The sequence below is a fragment of the Pelophylax lessonae genome, assembly GCF_965119305.1.
Source record: "Pelophylax lessonae genome assembly, chromosome: 2".
Classification (NCBI taxonomy): domain Eukaryota; kingdom Metazoa; phylum Chordata; class Amphibia; order Anura; family Ranidae; genus Pelophylax; species Pelophylax lessonae.
The window spans coordinates 691,916,846-691,939,632 of record NC_138769.1 but is presented as its reverse complement, the minus strand read 5'-3'; the positions used below and the strand labels follow the sequence as shown (position 1 = coordinate 691,939,632).

Genomic DNA, 22,787 nt, shown 5'->3' with positions numbered 1-22,787 from the left:
CTATTTCTGGCTTTCTATTTGTCTCCCTGCACATGGGCTTTAAAAAACACCTGTGAGAGGTAATTATTTGGAGGAGTGAGGAGAAGGAGCTAATTATCTTTTTGGAGTCATTCAACTAATATCCAAGAGGAGAGGAGGTGTTCCTATGGTTTGATCCACCAAAGGATAAAGGGATCACAGGCTTGTGGGGTCTGTGTGACCCACCTGTATCCGGTAAGAGGCAAAGATTATCATCCTTTTGCACTGGAGCACCTGATATTCAAGCAATATCATTCACTACCTTGCACAAACTGTTTTTGTTGGATCACCGCTTTAACCCTTTGAGCACCTTAGAAATGCACCTTATTTTGTATATGTGGAACCAATTTCCAATTTAATTCATACATTATTTTGTATATGCGTTTTTATTCACATACGTTTTTTAATTAGAAGTTTATTAAGTGATCACTAGCACTTTATCGGTTCTTTATTGCACCTTTCAGCACCTTATTGGGTTTCCATAATATATTCTGTGGCACTAGCACTTTACAAAAAGGTTTATGATGGTATATATGATTAGTGGAAAATGAGAAATCCGCGCTTAGGATAATTTCAAGCCTCTGATATAATAAATACTGGCTGCAGCCCACCTATACACTATATTCCTAGAAATATAGTAAGATGAAAAGATAACAAGAGAGGTGTATGGCGCTGCCAAAATATGTTAAATATTCCGTGTGTCTTACAATGATGCTACATAAATATAAATATAAGATGTGTCTCTCCACTGTAGATGTTAATAAAGTGTCAAGTGCATTAAAGGTGACTGGTGAAAGTAAATTTAACTATAATAAGTGATCCAACCCTGTGAGGGGTATATGATGGTGCTAAAACAATTGAAGAATAAAATTAAATTGATGTAAGTAGTGTCAGCCTAATAAATAGTGCAATTGATAAAAAAATGGTAAAAAATCAATTGAGTTGGTTCCACTTAAAAAAATGCAATATTGTGAAGTGTTAGAAAAATATATAAAAAATATATAAAAAATATACAATACTGTGAAGTGTAAAACAAGGTACTATACAATAAATAGTATCATATATAGACACAAGATAAATGAAAAATCTTAAAAAACCACTCTAAAATCTGACACAGATAGTCCAAGTACTGGTAAGTCCGTAATGACTAGAAAAGTAAAAAAGGAGGGAGGGTGGTCCCACAATGGGATACCCTTCTTAAAGAGAGAGAGCAAAAAGTGACTTGAGTGCAGGTGCTCTATTGGAGAATTTTTAGAGGTGCTCGGATGTCGGTGACAATTCAGTGCTCCCCGCACCCCTTGGACCGCACTCACCAGAGTTGAACACCCCTACAGGGGTATCAGGCCTTAGGTAAATAATCCTGGGGTCCCCTTCTCTGGTTACTAGGGTGGTCCAATATTCTCCCCGAGTCCTGCGTACCAAGGTCCTTTGGGGTTAGGGTCCACGGGTATAAGGTATATGTGGGGGAAGAAGGCTCACATAGAGTAGTACCGCTTTAAAATTGCTTTATTTCAATCAAAAAAAGGGGGTACTCACAAACAAGAAAGGAAAATCAGCATGTAAACGGCAATAGAAGCGCACTACCGGGACGCCGTGCGTTCCACGGGCCGGATATGCGTACCACGAGGGCGGATGTGGCGTGATGACGCTCTACGTACGTTTCGTCGAAGTGACGTCTTCAGGAGTGGCATCATATACCCCTCACAGGGTTGGATCACTTATTATAGTTAAATTTACTTTCACCAGTCACCTTTAATGCACTTGACACTTTATTAACATCTACAGTGGAGAGACACATCTTATATTTATATTTATGTAGCATCATTGTAAGACACACGGAATATTTAACATATTTTGGCAGCGCCATACACCTCTCTTGTTATCTTTTCATATATGATTAGTGGTTATAAAATTTAACCTACATATTTTTTTACCATTTTTTAAGAATAAGTTACGATCTACCTAATTTATTCCATGTCACAGACAAACACCAGGCATTGCACCTTATATTATTTTTTTAATTTTATAACATTAATTAATTTGTCACAGATATTTGTATTTTACACATTTATATAATTTTCAGAAAATTGGTGCACCATTGATATCTATTTTATAATCAGGGATACCAGCGCCTTTTTACCATTTTTATCTAGCTTGTATTGCATCTTGCAATTAAAAGGACAGCAGGTTCTACAATTCAAAAAAATCCCCCAAAAACAAGGCGCCTTCACATCATCCATCCCTACATAGCAGGATCGTATGATCTCTGCAGTTACACCAGGGAGAATGACAGGCGGCTTTGTTTACACCAGCCGCCTGCCTTTCTCCCTCTGCACCGGGAAATCGCGAGTGACCGGCGGACATCAGGTCCGCCAGTCCCACGCGTGGGCATGATGGGAACAAGCGGGGGCGGGAGCGCCCCCCCCCCCCCCCCGCGGCGCGCGCTTGCCCCCTAGAGGCTCTCAGGCGAGCGATTTAGTACTACGTCACTTTGCCTGTACGGGGCTGACCGCCACAGTAAATATACTGTGGGCGGTCGGCAAGTGCTTAAAATTGCGTCTGCCCGTGGAATTGCGCCAAACTCCGGGGCTCAAAATTTTCCATATACAGATTACCAGTTTACAGTTGCACAGGAAGTCTGGTGCTAGGAATATTGCTCTCGCTTTGACGTTTACGACAATACCTCACATGTGTGGTGGCAGCACTATTTACATATGCGTGCGGGAGTAACCTATTCGCGCGTAAGCACAGTGGGTGAAGCTTTACATTTTTTTTATTATTATTTATTTATTTCATACAATTTTTTTTTTCTTGTACTAACTTTATTGCTATCATAAGAGATGAACAACATCCCTTGTGACAGCATTGGGCGTGACAGGTCCTCTTTAACCAGGACCGAGTCTATTTCTGACAAATTTTGTTTACAAGTTCAAATCAGTATTTTTTGCTAGAAAATTACTTTGTATATTGTGAAAGATGATGTCATGCAGAGTAAATAGATACCTAACATGTTATGGTTTAAAATTGCGCACCCCCGCGGAATGGCGACAAACTACGGTCAATAAAAATCTCCATAGGAGATGCTTTAAAAATTTTTAACGGTTACCAATTTAGAGTTACAGAGTACCTCTTTTTTAAAAATTATTGCTCTTGCTCTGGCAATCGCGGCGATACCTCACACGTGATTTGAACAGTGATTTAATTTGCGGGCGCAAATTCTGTATACGTTTTCTTTCGTGCGCAAGCTCACGGCGACGGGGGCGCTTAAAATGTTTTATTTTTTTTATCTATTTATTTATTTTTATTTTTTTAATTATAGCTTAGGTTTTTAAAAAAAATAAATACATTTGATCACTTTTATTACTGTCACAAGCAATGTAAACATCCCTTGTGACCGCAATAGGCAGTGACAGGTACTCTTTATGGAGGGATTGGGGGTCTAAAAGACCCCTCCACTGCACTTCATTGAGAACGGCATTTTTGAATACTGTCACTTTTTAAATTTGGCGCCTTCAGCTGCCGAGTAACCCGGACGTGACGTAATGGACGCTGCTTCCGGGTTACATCATCGGAGACCTGTTTGAAGCCGAATCTGGCTTTGATCGGGACTCCAACCAGCCGGCGGCTAGCTTTGTATGGGGAGGCTGGGAAAATCTGATATCTATGTTCACGACTGGGAGGAAGCCGTATACTGACGGAAGTCCACAAGTACAGTGTGGGTTGAGGTTCCATTACATGTCTTATTGCTGCATTGAAGTGCTTTTTTTAATGCGTATCTCCTCTTTTGTTGAGATAAAACATACATCTCTGGGTGATCTCTGTACAATGCAAGGATTATAACAAACTTTGTTGCAGATTCCTACCTTTTCTTATTCTAAAGAAATCCCTGTGTGTTTATCTGTGTCAATGTGGGAAAGTGAGTCTAATGGGAGTGGTTTCATGATTATCCATCAGCTGTGCACCTGCAGAGCTCTAATGAGGAAAGCTGCTGGGCTTGCATCCCTTTAGACATGTTCCTATTGGGAGTATCTCACCAAAAATGACATTTTGTTGCAGGGGATGCCAGAAATCTGACTTGTATCTTAGGCAGACTTCTGGGAAAATTGGTGAGCCAATCGCATTGCAGGAAATGATGTTTCTGGGGTGTGGTCAGTATACATTCTGTGTACAGAACAGCTCCCGGTAGCCATATTGCATTTTTAGAAAATTACAACAGCTGCAGATTAAAAAGGAAAGATAATTTTTAATAACATTCAATTATAACATGATTTGTGTCGCAATTGTATACTCAATATTGTTTTTTCTTTATTTGCTAATTTTTTTTTCCCCACGAAAGTGGAGCTACCTTTTTAAAGTGTTACTAAACCCAGGATCCTGCATTCACTATATCTGGTCTCCCACAGTATACAGAACATGGAAATTAAATGATTTTAGTAAATATAAACAGATAAATACCTTTTCTTATCAGCAGTATATAGCATTCTTGTGACTTGTATCAGTTCCTAGTAAAGCTTGTAGGAGGAGTTTTCATTCTCCTCTGATCCTCCGTCTGGACAGTGCTGATTGGCTCTGTGCTGATCACATGTCCAAGAAAATAAACAAAACCTCTCTGGAATACACACCAAACTGAGCATGTGCAGCCCGTCCCCTGGCTCTGTAAATATCAGGTTATTTTTTGGAGACAGTGGAAGAAGAGGAGGATCAGGGAAGACAGGATCAAACAGCCTTTTTAAACAATGCAGATGATTAACCCCTTAGGTTCCACAGTGAGTATAACACGCACGCTTTACTGCATATACAGACTGATTTTTACTATTGTGGGTTCAGTAACACTTTAAGTCTCAATAAAGTTGGATGTTTTTCAGGAATGCAGCAGTCTTTATTTTTTTAATTTCTCATAGTTCTGTGGATGCGTATAAACTGTACAGCTACCTTTTTGCAGCTTGTGGAGGGAGGGGGTCGGTGGCAGTTGGTGGGTAGTAAAAACTCATCTCACCCGGTTTTTTACTGCCCCCCCAGCCACAACTGTAAAAAAGACCTTACTGGTAGGATCACTAGGTGAAATAAAGGGGAAAAGCCTAAAAAAAATAAGAAAACCAGTTTAGCCACCACTAATAAGCTCCAATATATTGCTTTTTTTGTTTGTTTTGGGGGTTTGATACACATACATTACTATAGTTGTATAGGTTTAAAGGAAAATATACCCCTTTAGTATGTTTGCTGACTCTTTCTGGTGTTTGTATTTGATCTTGCCTAGTTGTTCAATACCTCCCTGCGTGAACCTGATCCTCCTGGATATGAGAATATAACGAATGTTGTCCCTCCATACAATGCATACTCCGCCCCTGGAACCCCAGAGGTAAGCAGTTTGTTTTTTTATTTGTATGATATTATAGTTTAATATATTTTAAAGAGCTTCCATATTTTGGGGTACATAGAGCAGCTTCTCCAGCATGATCCAGCCTGTAAATTAGAGTTGCCACCCCTTCGGGATTCACCCGGACAGTCCAGGTTTTGAATCGTGTGTTTGGGTTTCAGGCCACCTAAAATCTGGACACATTATTCAGAATGGACTGCAGTTCCCCAAGTAACTGAGTACCACAGCTGCCAAGTACGTAGGTGTGCGCACGGGCCCCAACCCCATAGATGGACTAGAGAGGAGAGAGGGCTCAATCTACTCCTCCTCCTGGCCTTACCCCTTTGTCTGCCCACCCACACTCCAATCCATTCTGTGCCTCAGGTAAAGGATGGGGGAGCTGGAAATGTGAAGCTCAGCAGCCGGCAGATACATTGTGGATGAAAGGTCTTCATCCTCGGGTGAGTGATCTCACCATCCAATGTCTTTGACTAAAGTTTCCCCCCTCCCTCCCTTCGCTCTTCTGCCTCTGAGCAAGTGAGTACACTAAGGTAAGGGCAACTCAGATGTAAGGGGTGCCCTGTGGACTCTGATGTAAGGGGGGCTTTGGGAACCCTGATTCAAGGGGGGATGCTGGGAACTCTAAAGTAAGTGGGAGTTTTGATGGGCAGAACTTTTACATCAAAGTTCCCCTTCACACCAGAGTCAACAGCGCTCGTCCTTAAAAAAATAAAATGCCGTGTGCTGCTATAGTGTTCGGCTTTGGCTTGAAGAAAATGTGGCAACCCTACATAAACGGCTGTTGGGCTTCTCATGAAAAGAGGAAAGTGTCACAAGACAGTAGACCGCTGTCCCCATCAGCTGCAACTGTGGAATTTGCTGCCCCGCCACCGAATGTAACAAAGGGGCTGGTGACATCATCAACCTAATATGGCCATATAGCCAAATTGGTCATTGACCAAACTCAGCTCAGCCTGAACTTCAGCTTATCCTTACTCTTTACCTTGTAATTTAAAGCTTATTTCTCTATCGCTCATTGACAGACGTAGTCTTCTTGATTCTCAAGAGCTGGGTTATGTTGTCTCCGCAGGAGTAGGACTAGGCAGAATGACAAAACGTTCTGGCTCCACCCTAGGGGGCAGTCCCTGAGGGTATATCCTCCCTCTCTCTGCTACAGGGAATCAGTTTTTTTCTGTCTAGTCAGGAGTAAGGACCTAAGTTCCTTGCTGGGATCTTTTGGTCCTGGCAAGACTTTTTTTCTTTAAGAAAAAGACATTTTTTAGGTAGTTTTCTCCAGTGTTTTTTTCCTGTGAGATCTTCAAGCAAAAATGCCGGGGCGACACTTGTGGTCACCCCAGCCGGCCTACGAGCGCGTGCAGACCATGGCATTGCGCTTGGTCGGCCGCGACATATTCAAGTAAGTATGCGGGGCCGGGCGACGGGCTGGATGTTGAGATCCAGTGGTCACCCCGGTTTCTGCCTAAAAGCGCGTGCAGACCAGTGCGCTGAGTCGGCCGCGACGGAGTCCCAGTAAAGGGACTGACTTTGCGAGTTAAAAGCTCGCTTGGACGCCAGGACCAGAGAGTCGAGGCGTCCACAAACCCCCACCCCGGTGGAGAGGGTATTGTGAAGAGAGGGTGCCTGTCGGTTCGGTATGGTGAGTAAACGTTCCCTTTTTTCCTCATTTATGAGGCAGTATATATTATGGGCCCCTCCATATATGGTCAGTTTATATCTGATACTTACAAGTCCCCCTTGTAATACAGCATGTGTTTGTGGGAAGTGGACTTGGTTCAAGAGCTAACACTCTACCCAGCAGACTGTAACATTACAGCAGACATAGGAGGTATAATCCTACCTTATGTGCAGTGTATCTCTGTAGATCCATATGTCACCTCTCAGCAGAGTGCAGGTGGATGTGCTGGGAAGACGATATCGGCGGTCCGCCGCCATTTTGCCGTAGACCGAATGCATATATGTCCTCAGGTCACGCCGGCCGCCATGTTTTGGGAGTCTTATGTCTCTTCTATGGGGGCGGCCATGTTTTGTGAGCCCAGCTTCCTCGTGGAGGGCTGGGAACGCCGGAAGGCGTACACAGGGGGCGGGGCCACGCCTTCTGCCCGGGAAAAAGCAAACAGCTCCTTCCAGTCTGTGTAAGACAGACGCTGGCTGCAGTTTGTTGGAAACTGCACTGCATCGGTTGGTGAGCCTTGGGGGTCCCTCTCTCTCTCTCTGGGATCGAGAAGCAGGTACTCTGAGGGGCGCTATTGCGCTAGGGGGAGACACACAAAAAAAAAAAAAAAAAGAAAAAGTTTTTTTGTTTATTGCTGGCAAAAGTGTCCTGTATTAACATGGACCCTGCCACTCATGTATCTCCTCCGGATCCCCTCGAGGGGTCTGCGGGATCCTCCAGCACCCCATTGACAATTGAATCTTTGTCAGCTATTATGGAAACTTTTGTGTCCCGGGTGGAAGTGGCTTGTCAGGGACAGGGCGCAAGAAAGCGACCCCCGCCTAACCCCTTATTATCTGAAACCTCGGATTCAGACTCTGAGCCTATTTCTGCAGTTGCAGGTACTTCATCTGGTATTGGTGTCTCGGGTCCTGTCTCTTCAGACAGTGAGGAGGATGTTTCGGCATCTGCCATAGCCCGAGAGGAAGCGTTGGTAAACGCACTCATTGTATCTGTTCAAGAGACTTTAAGGTTACAGGGTATTCCATCAGAAATAGCTGAAACTGAGATCCCTTTTGGGACTAAAAAGCGCATCAAAGTGGCAAAGGTTTTTCCATTGCCCAAATGTTTTGGCAATCCAATCGATGAAGAATGGCGTCTGCCAAAACGCACTTTTAATATTTCCAAACGCATTGACAGGCGTTATCCGTTTGAGGAAACCCTTATTAAGAAATGGACAGAACCACCTGTGGTGGATTCACCTATTGCTAGATTGAATAAAGCCACGGTTATTCCTTTAGAAGACGCTCCGTCTTTTAAAGATCCAGTGGATCGCAAGATAGAAGCTATGTCTCGCACCATGTTTTCCTTGATTGGATCAGCTTTCAGGCCAATAATTGCTATTGGTCTGGTTTCGCAGGCTGTAACTGAATGGACCAAGTGGTTACGCCGGGACTTAGAAGAAGTATCAGATTTGTTGGAACAAATGATACAGGGGTTACAGTTTGTATGTGATGCGGCGTTAGACGCCACTCCATTAATGGCGCGAGCATCAGTCTCAGCAGTGGTTCTCAGGCGTACACTGTGGCTAAAAGGTTGGATAGCCGACCAAGGTTCCAAAAAAGCATTGGCTAATATCCCCTTTTCAGGAGAGCGTCTATTTGGAGCCAACTTAGATGAGATCATTAAGGATCTCACCGGTGGAAAAAGCACCTTTTTACCGCAAAATTTTAAAGGTAGAGGAACTCGTCAAAGACGAGGGCCTTCTTTTTCTGCTCACAAGAGGTTTTTTCGTCCAGCGGGTGAAAAAACTAAGTCCTCCAAAGCTCCTGCAGGAGGCGTCAGGGGTCGTTGGTCGGGCAAGCAAAAGCCCGCCCCCTCCAGACCTGAAGATAAACCATCCAAAGCCTGAAGGTGCGCCCCCACCCATAACTGGGGTGGGGGGACGTCTTCGCCGGTTCCCGGATCCATGGCTTTCCAGAATCCCGGACAAATGGGTTTGCGAAGTCATAAAGTCAGGGTACAAGATCGAGTTTCGATCTCTCCCACCGGCGCGATTCTTCCCTTCCAATATCCGACTATCTCCGGATCGTCTAGAAGATCTGCGGAGAGCAGTCACAGATCTACTACAACAAGGAGTGGTAGTCCACGTTCCTTGGACAGAACGGTTTCAAGGGTTTTATTCAAACCTGTTTACAATACCCAGGAAAGAGGGCAAAGTGCGTCCAATTCTGGACTTAAGAGCGCTCAATTCTTTCGTCAACATAAGAAGATTCAGAATGGAGTCCATTCGCACGGTAGCAGCCTTCCTGCATCCAGGGGATGTCCTAGTGTCCATAGACATCAAGGACGCCTATCTTCACATTCCCATTTTCGCAGGACATCAGCGTTTTCTACGCTTTTCCGTAGAGGAGAACCACTATCAGTTTGTGGCGTTACCTTTCGGTCTCGCCACGGCTCCGCGGGTCTTCACAAAGGTGTTGGCCCCTATGTTGGCACTTCTGCGCCAAAGAGGTATATCGATTCTAGGTTACCTAGACGATCTTCTGCTTCATGCAGAATCTCCTCAGACCTTGCTACAAAACATAGAAATTACTATGATTTCTTTACAGGAATTCGGGTGGCTGGTGAACCAGCAAAAGTCATTTCTGGTTCCCACCCAGAGGCTCGAATATCTGGGTCTAATTCTAGACACAGTCAGGACGAGAGTTTTCCTTCCGGTAGGGAAACTTCGAAAGATTCAATCAGCAGTCCAGTTGTTACTGTCCAACAGCTGGTCTTCCCTTCGGACGTGCATGAGGGTTCTGGGGTTGATGGTGGCTTCATTCGAAGCAGTCCCATTTGCCCATTCCCATACCCGAATTCTTCAGCAAGAGATTCTTCTCAGATGGAATCGGAATCCGGAATCCCTGGACAATCAGATACGATTGAGCAAACAGACCAGAGAGTCTCTGGTTTGGTGGCTTCGGTCTCCAATGCTCAGCCAGGGAAAGTCATTTCTGCCAATATATTGGACGATAGTGACCACGGATGCCAGTCTATCCGGATGGGGAGGAATTCTTGGTCAGTTATCTGTCCAGGGACTTTGGTCCCCGGAAGAATCCAGATTACCGATAAATGTATTGGAACTGAGAGCGATCAGACTTTGTCTGATTCACTGGACCGAGCAGCTTCAGGGCAGCCCGGTTCGGATCCAGTCGGACAATGCCACGGCCGTGGCTTATGTCAATCATCAGGGGGGCACCAAGAGTGTCCGAGCGGCCAAAGAAGTGGCTTGCATTCTTCGCTGGGCGGAACGATTTGTTCCAGCAATCTCTGCGGTGTTCATTCCGGGGGTGGAGAATTGGCAGGCAGATTATCTCAGCCGTCAGACCCTGGATCAGGGGGAATGGTCCCTCCATCCAGACGTTTTCCACCAGTTGTGCCTACGGTGGGGCACCCCGGATGTGGATCTGTTGGCATCACGATTCAACAGGAAAGTTCAGAGATTCGTGGCTCGCTCCCGCGATCCTCTAGCAGAAACCGCAGACGCACTGATCGCCCCATGGGGGCAATACCAGCTAATATATGCCTTCCCTCCTCTCGCGTTACTGCCAAGACTTCTTCGCAGGGTAGAGGAGGAAGGAATCCCAGTAATCCTGGTAGCTCCGGACTGGCCTCGTCGAGCTTGGTACGCCGACATGGTCAGACTGGTGGCGGACGTCCCATGGAGACTTCCTCTCAGAGAGGATCTACTGTCTCAGGGACCGATCTTCCATCCTGCTTTACGATCGCTGGCTTTAACGGCCTGGCTATTGAGACCCAGGTGCTGAAGGACAAAGGTTTGTCAGCTTCAGTTATTCCTACTCTAGTTGAAGCAAGGAAAGCGACTTCCAGAAAGATTTATCATCGCACATGGAAGTCCTACATTGCATGGTGTGAACCTTTGGGGTTCCGTCCTCGGTCTTATTAGATTAGTCGAATATTGGCTTTTCTGCAACAAGGGGTTGAGCAGAAACTGGCCTTGAGTACTATCAAGGGTCAGGTCTCAGCATTAGCCATCTTCTTTCAGAAGCCTTTGGCTACTCATTCCTTGGTGCGGAATTTCATCCAGGGGGTGCGACATCTGGCTCCGCCAGTGCACGCGCCGTTACCCCCCTGGGATCTTAATTTAGTGTTGTCGGTTCTTCAGAAACCTCCCTTTGAAGATATTAGGGAGATTCCTCTACCCACGTTGTCCCAGAAGGTGGCCTTCTTGGTGGCTATTACTTCTGCACGCAGGGTGTCAGAACTGGCCGCATTATCTTGTCGTTCACCATATCTGGTGGTTCATAGAGATAAGGTGGTTCTTCGTCCGAATCCATCCTTCCTACCAAAAGTAGTTTCAGAATTTCATCTGAATGAAGAAATTGTATTACCTTCCCTGTGTCCTAAGCCCAGTCATCCTCGGGAATTTGCTTTGCACTCCTTGGATGTGGTCCGGGCGATCAGGGTATACTTGAAAACGACAGACTCGTTTCGCAAGACGGATTCACTTTTTGTGATCCCAGATGGACCCAAAAAGGGGTTGCCTGCATCTGCCGCGACCATTTCCAGATGGATCAGACAGACGGTAGTACAGGCTTATTCTATTAAGGGTCGGGAGCCCCCGTTCCCTGTTAAGGCGCACTCCACTCGGGCACTTAGTGCGTCATGGGCCTTTCGCCATCAGGCGTCAGTGGTCCAGGTGTGCAAGGCGGCTACCTGGTCGTCGGTGCATACCTTCTCTAAACATTATAAAGTTGATGTAATGGCATCGTCTGATGCCTCATTTGGCCGCAAGGTTTTGCAGGCCGCAATTTGAGGAGACCAGTGGTCTACCTCGAGGGTTTTTTTCCGTTGGAAAATTTTTTCTTTTAGTCTCATTCTTTGTTTTTAATGAGCCTTTAAAACTTCTAGTTTGGCACCGGTTGGGCCTACTAGATTGGATTTGATTTTGTCAATCCCACCCCTCATTTGTGGCACTGCTTCTGGATGTCCCAGCTCTTGAGAATCAAGAAGACTACGTCTGTCAATGAGCGATAGAGAAAAATGGATTTTTGTAAGAACTTACCGTAAAATCCTTTTCTCTTAAGCTCATTGACAGACGTAGTACCCGCCCCTCTATCATTGAGTTGGGTTGGGTTAAATTCTCTGTACTGCTTTAAACAGAACTGATTCCCTGTAGCAGAGAGAGGGAGGATATACCCTCAGGGACTGCCCCCTAGGGTGGAGCCAGAACGTTTTGTCATTCTGCCTAGTCCTACTCCTGCGGAGACAACATAACCCAGCTCTTGAGAATCAAGAAGACTACGTCTGTCAATGAGCTTAAGAGAAAAGGATTTTACGGTAAGTTCTTACAAAAATCCATTTATAAAGTTCAGACTTTTTTCCTTCTTTCACTTCCTGTCCTGGAGACACAACAGGAAGAGAGTTGAAATCCCCACTTAATCTGTATTTCCACTTTTTTCATCCAAATTGGGATAACGCCTACTTTATATTTGTTACATGTCCCCATTAACAAAGCGTTACTTTTTAAAGTGCTTTTTACTTGCTTAAAAACCATTCCATGCTCTCCCTGCTTTGTAATTAGTTTTGGACGAACGGTTTGGGCCGAGCAAAAGTTCAGCCCGATCATCGGCTGTTTGCCCATTCACAAAACATTAGAATTTGCGGAGCGCTCGGTAGGATGTTCGCCCCCCCGAGCGCCTTACAATGCACTGCGTGCTGTACAGTGCTATCTAAGCCCTGGCTGGGCAAAGCTTTGCCCAATCAGGGCACAGTGAATAGCTGGTTGTTAAGGAGCGGGGCCAGGAAGCCGGGCCACTGTATCCTTTACAACTGAGTCATCAGCTGTCAACGGGCTTCCCAGCTGACAGCTAAATGAAAAAGAAAAATTGCATTTTTTGCTTTTTTCGGGTCTGGTGGTGCAACGAGCATCGTGATTGACAATGGATCCACATTAGGGGACATTGTTTAAAAAAATTTTTAATAAAGGAATTATCAAAAACTGCCTCTTGTCAATAATTATTTTAATTTATATAATTTATTGACACTTCTTCTCATTATTTATATCTGAATCCCCGAATTTTACCGAATTCTCCAAATAACAAAACTAAATTTATACGAATTTCCATAATTGGAATTAAAAATTTGACTTGAATTTTACATCAAATTCCATTGGAATTCGAACTATAAATGTATTGTTGAAATCAAAGACCGTGTGTGTTATTAGTGCACCATTTTGAAATAATGCTGTTTTTGTTAAGCCAAAGGTGATTTAAAGTGTCCTTGTAATCATTTCATGAAGATTTTTCTTATGTTTGTTCAGTTTGCAAGTGTAAAATTGACAAAAGGAAACCAGCCAAGTATAAATATTTAAAAGCATGTGTATTTGGAGGCTCACTCACCCTGAACATGTGGAGGGCAGGCAGGCAGCGGCGGCTTCTCCTCAGTCTCCTGCATCTCCTCCCTCCTCCTCCTCCTTGGCCAATGGCATGGCTTCTCCTGTCGGCCAATCAGGAAACGGGACCCACTTCCTGATTGGCCAGGAGGAGGATCCATGTGACAATAGCGAATGTTCATTCATGTGACAATAGTGAATGTTCATTCGCTATTGTCACAGAACTGCCTTTTTTGAAGCCTATTAGAGCCTCTGGGTCCAATCACGTGCTTCCAAAAAAAAAAAAAACACATTGGAATCCATGCGTCCGATGCCCTGCATGTAGATTAAGGGGCTGGATGCATGGATAGGGGGGGCAGCGCCCCTGCGCACTCAATGGACGGGCCGCCACTGCAGCTGGCTAAAACATCTGCACAGTATTGTAAATAGTAAAATGTTGGAAGTAAGATACTACTTTTATTAATTATAACACTTTCCATATTTTGAATAAACATATTATTGATACAAACAAGATTAATGTGTATAAATAACAATCAGATGTTTGGCTGCTGCATTCGAATAGAAAAAAAAATCTAAAATTTTCGATTTGGCCGATTTAAAATCTATCGATTCCAACGTTTCGAATCGAGAAAAAAAATTGGTAAATTCAAAAAATACATAGAACGAATTCTGAATATAAATTCTGAATACGAATTGAACAATTCAACCAAATTTTCCAATACTAAATACCTAGATTAACAAATCTAAACAAAACAAATTGTTTTCATCATGCACATGTCTACCATTAGGCCTCAATTTCCCATTAGTACTTGAAGAATCTTCTACTTTAAAGTAGAACTATAGGCAAAATTTTTTTTTTAATTTTGGAAAGAGTAAGGAAGGGTTATAACCCCTGTCAGATTTTTTTTTTTGTCCCATTGGGGAGATTTCCCTTTACTTCCTGTCCCATTGCCAAACAGGAAGTGAGAGGAAATCCCTGTAAATTAATGGAATTCCTTAGGGACCCCCAGGTCACCAAAACTAGTGTCCCCATGTAGACCTACGTCGCTGGACTCCTAGTGATTTCGGCGGCATGCGCCCGCTGTGTTTAGACACATCGGGCCGGAGGAGGAGAGGCAGCGGTTGCCACCTTCCTTCCCCGATCGTCGGGGAAACTGTGAGAAGACCCACCTGCTTATGTAAACAATGCAGGCGGATCTTCTCAGTGACAGACAGGAGGAGATCACAGGATTCAGCATAGCTGAACCTGCGATCTGTCTGTGTCACAGTACCCCCTCCCCCCACACACGTCAGTAAGCATGAGGCATACATTTAACCCATTGATCACCCATAGAGTTAACCCCTTCCCTGCCAGTGTCATTATTACAGTACCAGTGCATATTTTTAGCACTGATTACTGTAGTATTATCACTGGTCCCCCCCAAAAGTGTCAAAAATGTCAGTTAAGGGTCCGATCTGTCCGCCGCAATGTCACAGTCATGCAGAAAATCATAGGTCAAAAAAAAAAAAAAACAATAAAAATGACATAAATCTTTCCCGTAGTTAGTAAACGCAATAACTTTTGCGCAAACCAATCAAAATACGCTTATTGCGATTTTTTAAAAAAAATATGTAGCAGAAAACAAATTGGCCTAAAATGTTAAAAAAATTTGATTTTTAAATTATTTTTTTTTGCGAGTGTTATATAGCAGAATGTGAAAAATATTGTTGTTTTTTTTTTTCAAAATTGTCGCTCTTTTTATGTTTATATTTAAATTTAAGATTGCACAGGTGATCAAATACCACCAAAATAAATCTCTATTTGTGGAAAAAAAAGAACGTAAATTTTGTTTGGGTACAGCGTCGCACGACCGCGCAATTCCATTAAAGTAACGCAGTGCCGAATCGCAAAATAGGGCCTGGTCAGGAAGGAGGTAAAATCTTCCGGGGCTGAAGTGGTTAGGGAGTCCGGACAGATGATGGGTACTAAAGTCATTCCAGCCATTCACACTGATCTTAGAAGGATTTGTTTTTATCTCAACAGGGAGAACCTGTTTATGTCAATTATGGCCGAATAGAAGACTTTCACTATCTAGAAAGAGTCCTAAACATCAGTGTTCAAGGAAAGATTGCTATTGCCAGATATGGGAAAATATTTAGAGGAAATAAGGTGAGTAAAGTCTTTATGTATTCGGCCGCATGCACACAGGGCGTTTGCCCAGCTCTCCTAAATGCCTTTCCTTCCCGTTTTAGGTAAGTCCAGCATTTCAGTTTTAATTAACTTCATTGGCTGGAAAAATAATATTTCTGACCATTGAAATGAATTTATGTTCAAACACTTGACACGCCTAGCGCTAATGAACGTTTACACATGTCAAGCATTTTTTCTGCCAAAAAGCTGCTTCTCCAGGACACATTGGCAGTGGGCTTTTTTTCTGTCTCTAATCTCCTCTAAACACCTAAGTGTGCATAGACACACAGGCTAACATGGAGGGACGTTCAGAGGCAGAAAAAAAACAAATCGCCAGATGCCCCCCAAAAGCAGCATTTTTAAAGTTCAGTGTAGAGTTGCACCAATACCGTGTTTTCTTTTATCGGTGAATACAAGTACCGATACTTTCAGTCAAGTACTCATGGATACTGAGTACCAATACTTTGTGGTGCCATTTATGGCAATATAAAAAAAAATTGGCGCACTGCAAAGAATCGCATGTGATTGAACAGGAATGCGGTATGATTCCTGTCTGAATCGCATGCAATTTCCCCCTCTGCTCCTGTGTGTGTATAGAAAGGGATTTAAGCGCCATCTAGTGGGTAGTTTAAAAAATGTTAGAACTCACAGTACACAGGGCTTTTTTTCTTTAGAAATTAGGTACAGGAACTTAACCAAACACACACACTCACTCACACTCCAAACCGCATCAAATAGTGGGTGTGGTCAAATTTCACTAACAGTGGGAGGGTTTTTACAATTAGAGTGCAGAGTTTGGGGGTGCAATACGTACATAGTGCAAAGTTCAGGGGTGTGCTGCATGCATAGAGCAGAGTTTTGCCTTCTTCCACAGTTGATTACCTCTGCAGCCCCCATTCACATTTCACTTTCACCCCTCTTTAGCGCTCACCTCTGCATGCAATGCCCCCCTCCAATGCCCTATCTTCTACCCACTTCCTTTAAAGCTCCACCATCTTCCATGTCTTACTTTTGTTGCTGTATAAAGCAATAGCACCCAGCCGGCTCTAGTACCGCCCTGTACACTGTAGTTGGCTCTGTCTCTGTTACTTGCAGGGAAATAATCCACTGGAGTTGTCCGCATCCGCACTGCACCCCAGACATCTGCATCTCCCTTGTCTCCATCCTGCACTCAGTGGGAGCCGCCTAGGAGATCAGATCTGAGGGAGCCGTTGGGAGACAAGCTGTCATTTGTAAACACAGAAGCAGGACTTCTGTGTTTACAAGTGATAGTGGGAAGCAAAGAGCGGAGGGCCAGAGCCAAAGGTGGTGGAACTGAGTTCCACCAAATTCCAGCTGGAAAAAAGCCGTGACAGTACATATCTGGGCACATGCAAAATAATCTACAAAGGCGTCCCTGTCCGCCGATGATCAGGACCGCTGGAGAAGTTCTGGGACCCCTTGGGTATAGGGCAGAAGTGATGTCAGCTTGGGGGCTGACCGCATCTACATCTCCTCCAGCCCCGTGATCACCTTCAGGGGCCCAGATTTGCTATCATCGGCGGACCAGGACACCTATGTAGAATATTTTGCACGTGGCTAGATACTGTATGTACTGTGAGTTCTAACATTTTTTAAACTGGCCACTAGATGGTGCTTTAATCCCTTTCTATAATTATCTATATATATATATATATATATATATATATATATATATATATATATATATATATATATATATATATATGTATGTATGTATGTATGTATGTATGTGTATATATATATATATATATATATATATATATATATATATATATATATATATATATATTATAATATGTGTGTCTCTTCCTCCTAGGTAGGTGCTAGGCAGAGAAAGTATAGTTGCTCTGTCTGCTTATCAGGAGAGTCTGATTAATAGTTAGGCTTGCTCAGTGTGCGATTTGTGTGGACTAAGGGAGTGTCCCCACTGTATCCAATGAGGAGGTTCATTGGACAGTGGAGGAAACCTGACCAATGACGCACAGGCTTTTGTACCTGTCCCAGTGGGTTGGCACAGAGAGCGGTGCATCCTGGGATAGGGTATAAAAGCCAAGAGCACATGAGGCAGGGGGTCTTTGGGTGGGAAGCCAGGTCCCAGGAGGCAGGTGGCGGCTGTCTCTCCTCCTGTTTGCTGTGGAGAGTGGTCACAGGCAGTCGGCCTAGTGGACCAGGAAAGTGTGGCTGAACCCAGAGGTCCAGTGGAAGCTGAGTGTGGAGGTGAAGGCAGAGCAACTCTAGAAAAACAAGGTCCGTGAGTACAGGGGAGCTTGCCAAAGGGTCTGCCCAGGAAGGGGACCACTCCAGTGGCTAGAGTCAGCGGACGAGTGTCAGCACACAGGCAGTGAGAGTAAAGAGGGTGCCAAGTTGTTAACCCTGAAGAGAATATTCAAGCAGGAACAGTCAATTTATCTTCACTTCAGTGGCAAGGTGAAGCAGCGGCCTTGCCGCATTCTGCAGTCAGTTGTCCTCAGAATTGTGAATAGTTCATAGTTGGAGTATCCCACTCATCCCTTCTCCCATCCCAGTTCTAAATAAAACACAAAAACCAAATCCCCTGGACTGATCATTGACTGACCCAAGAACTTTTAATTCCGTTTATCTACTGTCAGTTGCTAATGGTAACCCAGGGGACACGAGAAATGTAATTCACAGTAGCCCTCAAGGGGGCAGTGCTACATACATATATGTACACACCCACACACACACTGGGGGAAATTGCATGCAATTTGGACAGGAATCGCACCGCATTCCTGTTCAAATTGCATGCGATTCTTTGCAGTGTGATTTGCATGGATTCATTTCAAATTGAAGCAGATTGCATCACAAAGTTTCGGTTTCGGTATGGGCAGCATTTGGGCGAATACCAATACTTGCGCAAAGGCTTGGTATCGGCGCATCTCTACTTCAGTGTGCATGGAGCCTTAAAGTGTATGTCTGGACAATTTTTTATTTTTTTTAAAATGTAATATTTTTCTGCAATACATGCACATTCTCTTATGTTTTACTTTTTAAAAAACGCTGCAAATACAGAAAAATACCTCTGAGTTCTTAACTTTCCTATGCAGTCTGCCTCTGCTGCACTAAAATCGCTAAGCAACATAGTCATCCCTGCCCAGTTTACCACTTTGACTACAGAACACCTTCCCCTAATGATATGGAGGCAGGGCTCATAACGTTGCTTGGGATTTCAATGCAGGCACGAATGCTGGAAACAGATTTACTTTGCTTAGTGTAGATGATTTCACAAGGGTGTGTTTGGCAAAGACGTACTTTGTAAATTTCCCCCAATTAGATCTGTACGTATTGATAGTGCTAGATAGTAGTTGTAGCACCCTCCTAGGTAGGCGCTAGAGAGTGAGTATAGTTTTTGGCCCTGTCTGCCTATCAGAGGAGCAGCAGGTAAATTCTATATTATCTCTGCTTAACAGGAAGCAGGCAAATTTATATTGTATTCTGTCTAGCAGAGAGCAGTATCTGTGAGTGAGGGGTGCTCAGTATGTGATTCATTGAGTCTAGAGGAGTGTTTCACACTGGTCCATTAGGGAGGCATGTTGGACAGTGGAATGAAACCTGACCAATGGATAAATAGGCTTTGATACAGTCCTGGTGATTGGTAGAGACAGGCTGTCTCGGTGCATTCTGGGATACTGTATAAAAGCCAGGAGCACATGTGCTGCGGGGTCTTTGGCTGGTGAGCAGAGTCCCGGAGGGAGGGTGGCGGCTGCCTCCTCCTCTGTAGCAGTGGCACGTGGCATCAGGAGGTTGTTCTGAGGGCCACAGGAACTGAACTGAGCTGAGGGGAAGACACTGGAAACCTTAGAAAAACAGTATCCTGAGTACAGGGGATCGTGTCAAGGGGCCTGACCTGAGGGGGGCCTCCCCGGAGTAGGATAGTGAGTGGAGGGGTGTCAGTGGTCAAGAAAGGATACCAGGAGAGTGGCCTGAAGATAATATTAGTTCATCAAGTGAAGTCATCTGGACAGAGACTTAATCCTAAATTCACCAAAGTGGCAAGGTGGATCAACAGCCTGGCTGTATCAACAGATAGATGTCCTCCAAACGTTGTGCAAAGTTAATCTGGAGTATCCCACTATTCCCTTCTCCCATCCCTATTTAAAATAAAACACCCAAAACAACTACAACCCCCGGGACTGATCATTGACTAAGCCAAGAAGTAAAGTGTTAAATTGAATGCCAGTGTTGTTAACGGTAACCCAGTGGGACCCAAAAGTGTAATATCCAGCAGTCTTCAAGGGGGCAGTGCTACATAGTCCTCTTTGGAGGTTATGCAAACTGCTTGTAGACCTCCCAAGGTGACTTATGCCCCCACTAGGAGTAAGCTGGGGCAGTTTTATAACATCTCTATGGATAATATGCAGGATATAGTCTATTTGATGTGTTCTTAGTCATGTGAACAAGAACAGCTGCATGCAACTAATCCTTCTGTGTGTGATATTCAAAACTCTTGTCTAGCTTGTATATACATGTATACAGTATTTTTCATATCTATATTTGCATATTATATACACACATAGGCGTGCGCAGTGGATGTGCCAGGTGTGCCTGAGCATACCCCAATCGCTATAAACAAAAAGGCAGCGCCAGTATTTGATAAACAAAGTCCAAAAAAAGTCTCTGATATAGGTATAGTAGAGAAAGTCCTCCACTCACCGGTGAATAGGTGGAAAATACTTCATCAATCACCACGTGATAAATGAGAACTGCTTACAAGATGGAATTGACCCTCAAATTATAGAGCGGTCAAAAATGGCAGAATCCAATCAGATGCAAACAGTTGGTGTGGATATGATACGATTGTCTCTCAGAGTGATGGTACCTCAGAACGAAGAAGACTACAATAGTGCAGTATGTTCCAAAATTAAGGTGTATTTATTGATAAAATTGCACTTACATTAAAAGGTGATAAAAAGGCATGTATACAACATTCAAATTCCGCGGTTGGCAAGCGTGCTATCGTCCAACGTGAAACTCCGCCTTACGCGTATCGTCACAGATTGACATCATCTGGCCTCTATATATTTATATGTATTATTTATTTATATATATATACTGTGTATATATATATATATATATATATATATATACACACACACACTGTCATTAAAACGTTTGGGGTCACTTAGAAATGTCTTTATTTTTTAAAGAAAAGAACTGTTTTTTTTCAATGAAGATAACAATAAATTAATCAGAAATATAGTCTAGACATTGTTAATGTGGTAAATGACTATTCTAGCTGGAAACGGCTGATTTTTAATGGAATATCTACATAGGTGTACAGAGGCCCATTTCCAGCAACCATCACTGATGTGTTCTAATGGTACATTGTGTTAATCGTGGTAAAATGTTAATTGATGATTACAAAACCCTTGTGCAATTATGTTAGCACAGCTGAAAACTGTTGTGCTGTTAAAGAAGCTATAAAACTGGCCTTCCTTTGAGCTAGTTGAGTATCTGGAGCATCAGCATTTGTGGGTTTGATTATACTCTGAAAATGGCCAGAAAGAGAGAACTTTCTTCTAAAACTCGACAGTCTATTCTTGTTGTGAGAAATGAAGGCTTTTCCATGCGAGAAATTGCCAAGACACTGAAGATTTCCCACAACGGTGTGTACTGCTCCCTTCAGAGAACAGCACAAACAGGCTCTAACCAGAATAGAAAAAGAAGAAGTGGGAGGCCCCGGTGCACAACTAAGCAAGAGGACAAGTACATTAGAGTCTCTAGTTTGAGAAATAGATGCCTCACAGGTCCTCAACTGGCAGCTTCATTAAATGGTACCCGCAAAATGCCAGTTTCAACGTTCACAGTGAAGAGGCGACCCCGGAATGCTAGCCTTCTAGGCAGAGTGGCAAAGAAAAAGCCATATCTGAAACTGGCCATTAAAAGGAAGAGATTAAGATGGGCAAAAGAACACACACATTGGACAGAGGAAGATTGGATAAAATAGTTATGGACAGACTAATCTAAGGTTGAAGAGTTTGGATCACACAGAAGAACATTTTTGAGACGCAGAACAAGTGAACAGAGGCTGGAGGAGTGCCTGACACCATCTGTCAAGCATGGTCGAGGTAATGTGATGGTCTGGGGCTGCTTTCGTGCTGGTAAAGTGGGAGATTTGTACAAGGTAAAAGGGATTTTGAATAAGAAAGGCTATCACTCCATTTTGCAATGCCATGCCATACCCTGTGGACAGCGCTTGATTTTAGCCAATTTCCTCCTACAACAGGACGGCGACCCAAAGCACACCTCCAAACTATGCAAGAACTATTTAGGGAAGAAGCAGTCAGCTGGTATTCTGTCTGTAATGGAGTGGCCAGCGCAGTCACCAGATCTCAACCCTATTGAGCTGTTGTGCTAGCAGCTTGGCCGTATGGTACGTAAGATGTGCCCATCAAGCCAATCCAACTTGTGGGAGGTGCTTCAGGAAGTGAGGGGTGAAAATTCTTCAGATTACCTCAACAAATTGACAGCTAGAATGCCAAAGGTCTGCAAGGCTTTAATTGCAGCAAATGGAGAATTATTTGATGAAAGCAAAGTTTGAAGGACAAAATTATTATTTCAAATAAAAATCATTATTTGTAACTATAACTGTAACTATATTTTCTATTAATTTTGCAACTCATTTGATGAATAAAAGTGTGAGTTTTCATGGAAAATATGAAATTGTCTGAGTGACCCCAGACTTTTGAACAGTAGTCTATTATTTATATATATATATATATATGTGTGTGTGTGTGTGTGTGTACAGTATGAGTACACCCCTCACATTTTTGTAAATATTTTATGATGTCTTTTCTTGTGACAACGCTGAAGAAATGACACTTTGCTACAATGTAAAGTAGTGAGTGTACAGCTTGTATAACAGTGTAAATTTGCTGTCCCATCAAAATAACTCAACACACAGCCATTAATGTCTAAACCGCTAGCAACAAAAGTGAGTACACCCCTAAGTGAACATGTCCAAGTCAGCCCCAATTAGCCATTTTCCCTCTCCAGTGTCATGTGACTCGTTAATGTTACAAGGTCTCAGGTGTGAATAGGGATCTGGTGTGTTAAACTTGGTGTTATCTCTCTCATTCTCTCATACTGGTCACTGGAAGTTCAACATGGCACCTCATGGCAAAGAACTCTC

At 43.5% G+C, this 22,787-nt stretch overlaps 1 protein-coding gene across 1 annotated transcript in view; it reads left to right on the top strand.

The window, feature by feature from the left end:
- Nucleotides 1-22,787, top strand: part of LOC309545356 (putative N-acetylated-alpha-linked acidic dipeptidase) — a 135,935-nt gene that overhangs the window by 33,289 nt on the left and 79,859 nt on the right. Inside the window, exons 4-5 of the mRNA XM_082244520.1 lie at nucleotides 5,276-5,377; nucleotides 15,470-15,595. Of these exons, the coding sequence (XP_082100646.1) occupies nucleotides 5,276-5,377; nucleotides 15,470-15,595 (228 nt within the window). The remainder of the gene's footprint in view (nucleotides 1-5,275; nucleotides 5,378-15,469; nucleotides 15,596-22,787) is intronic.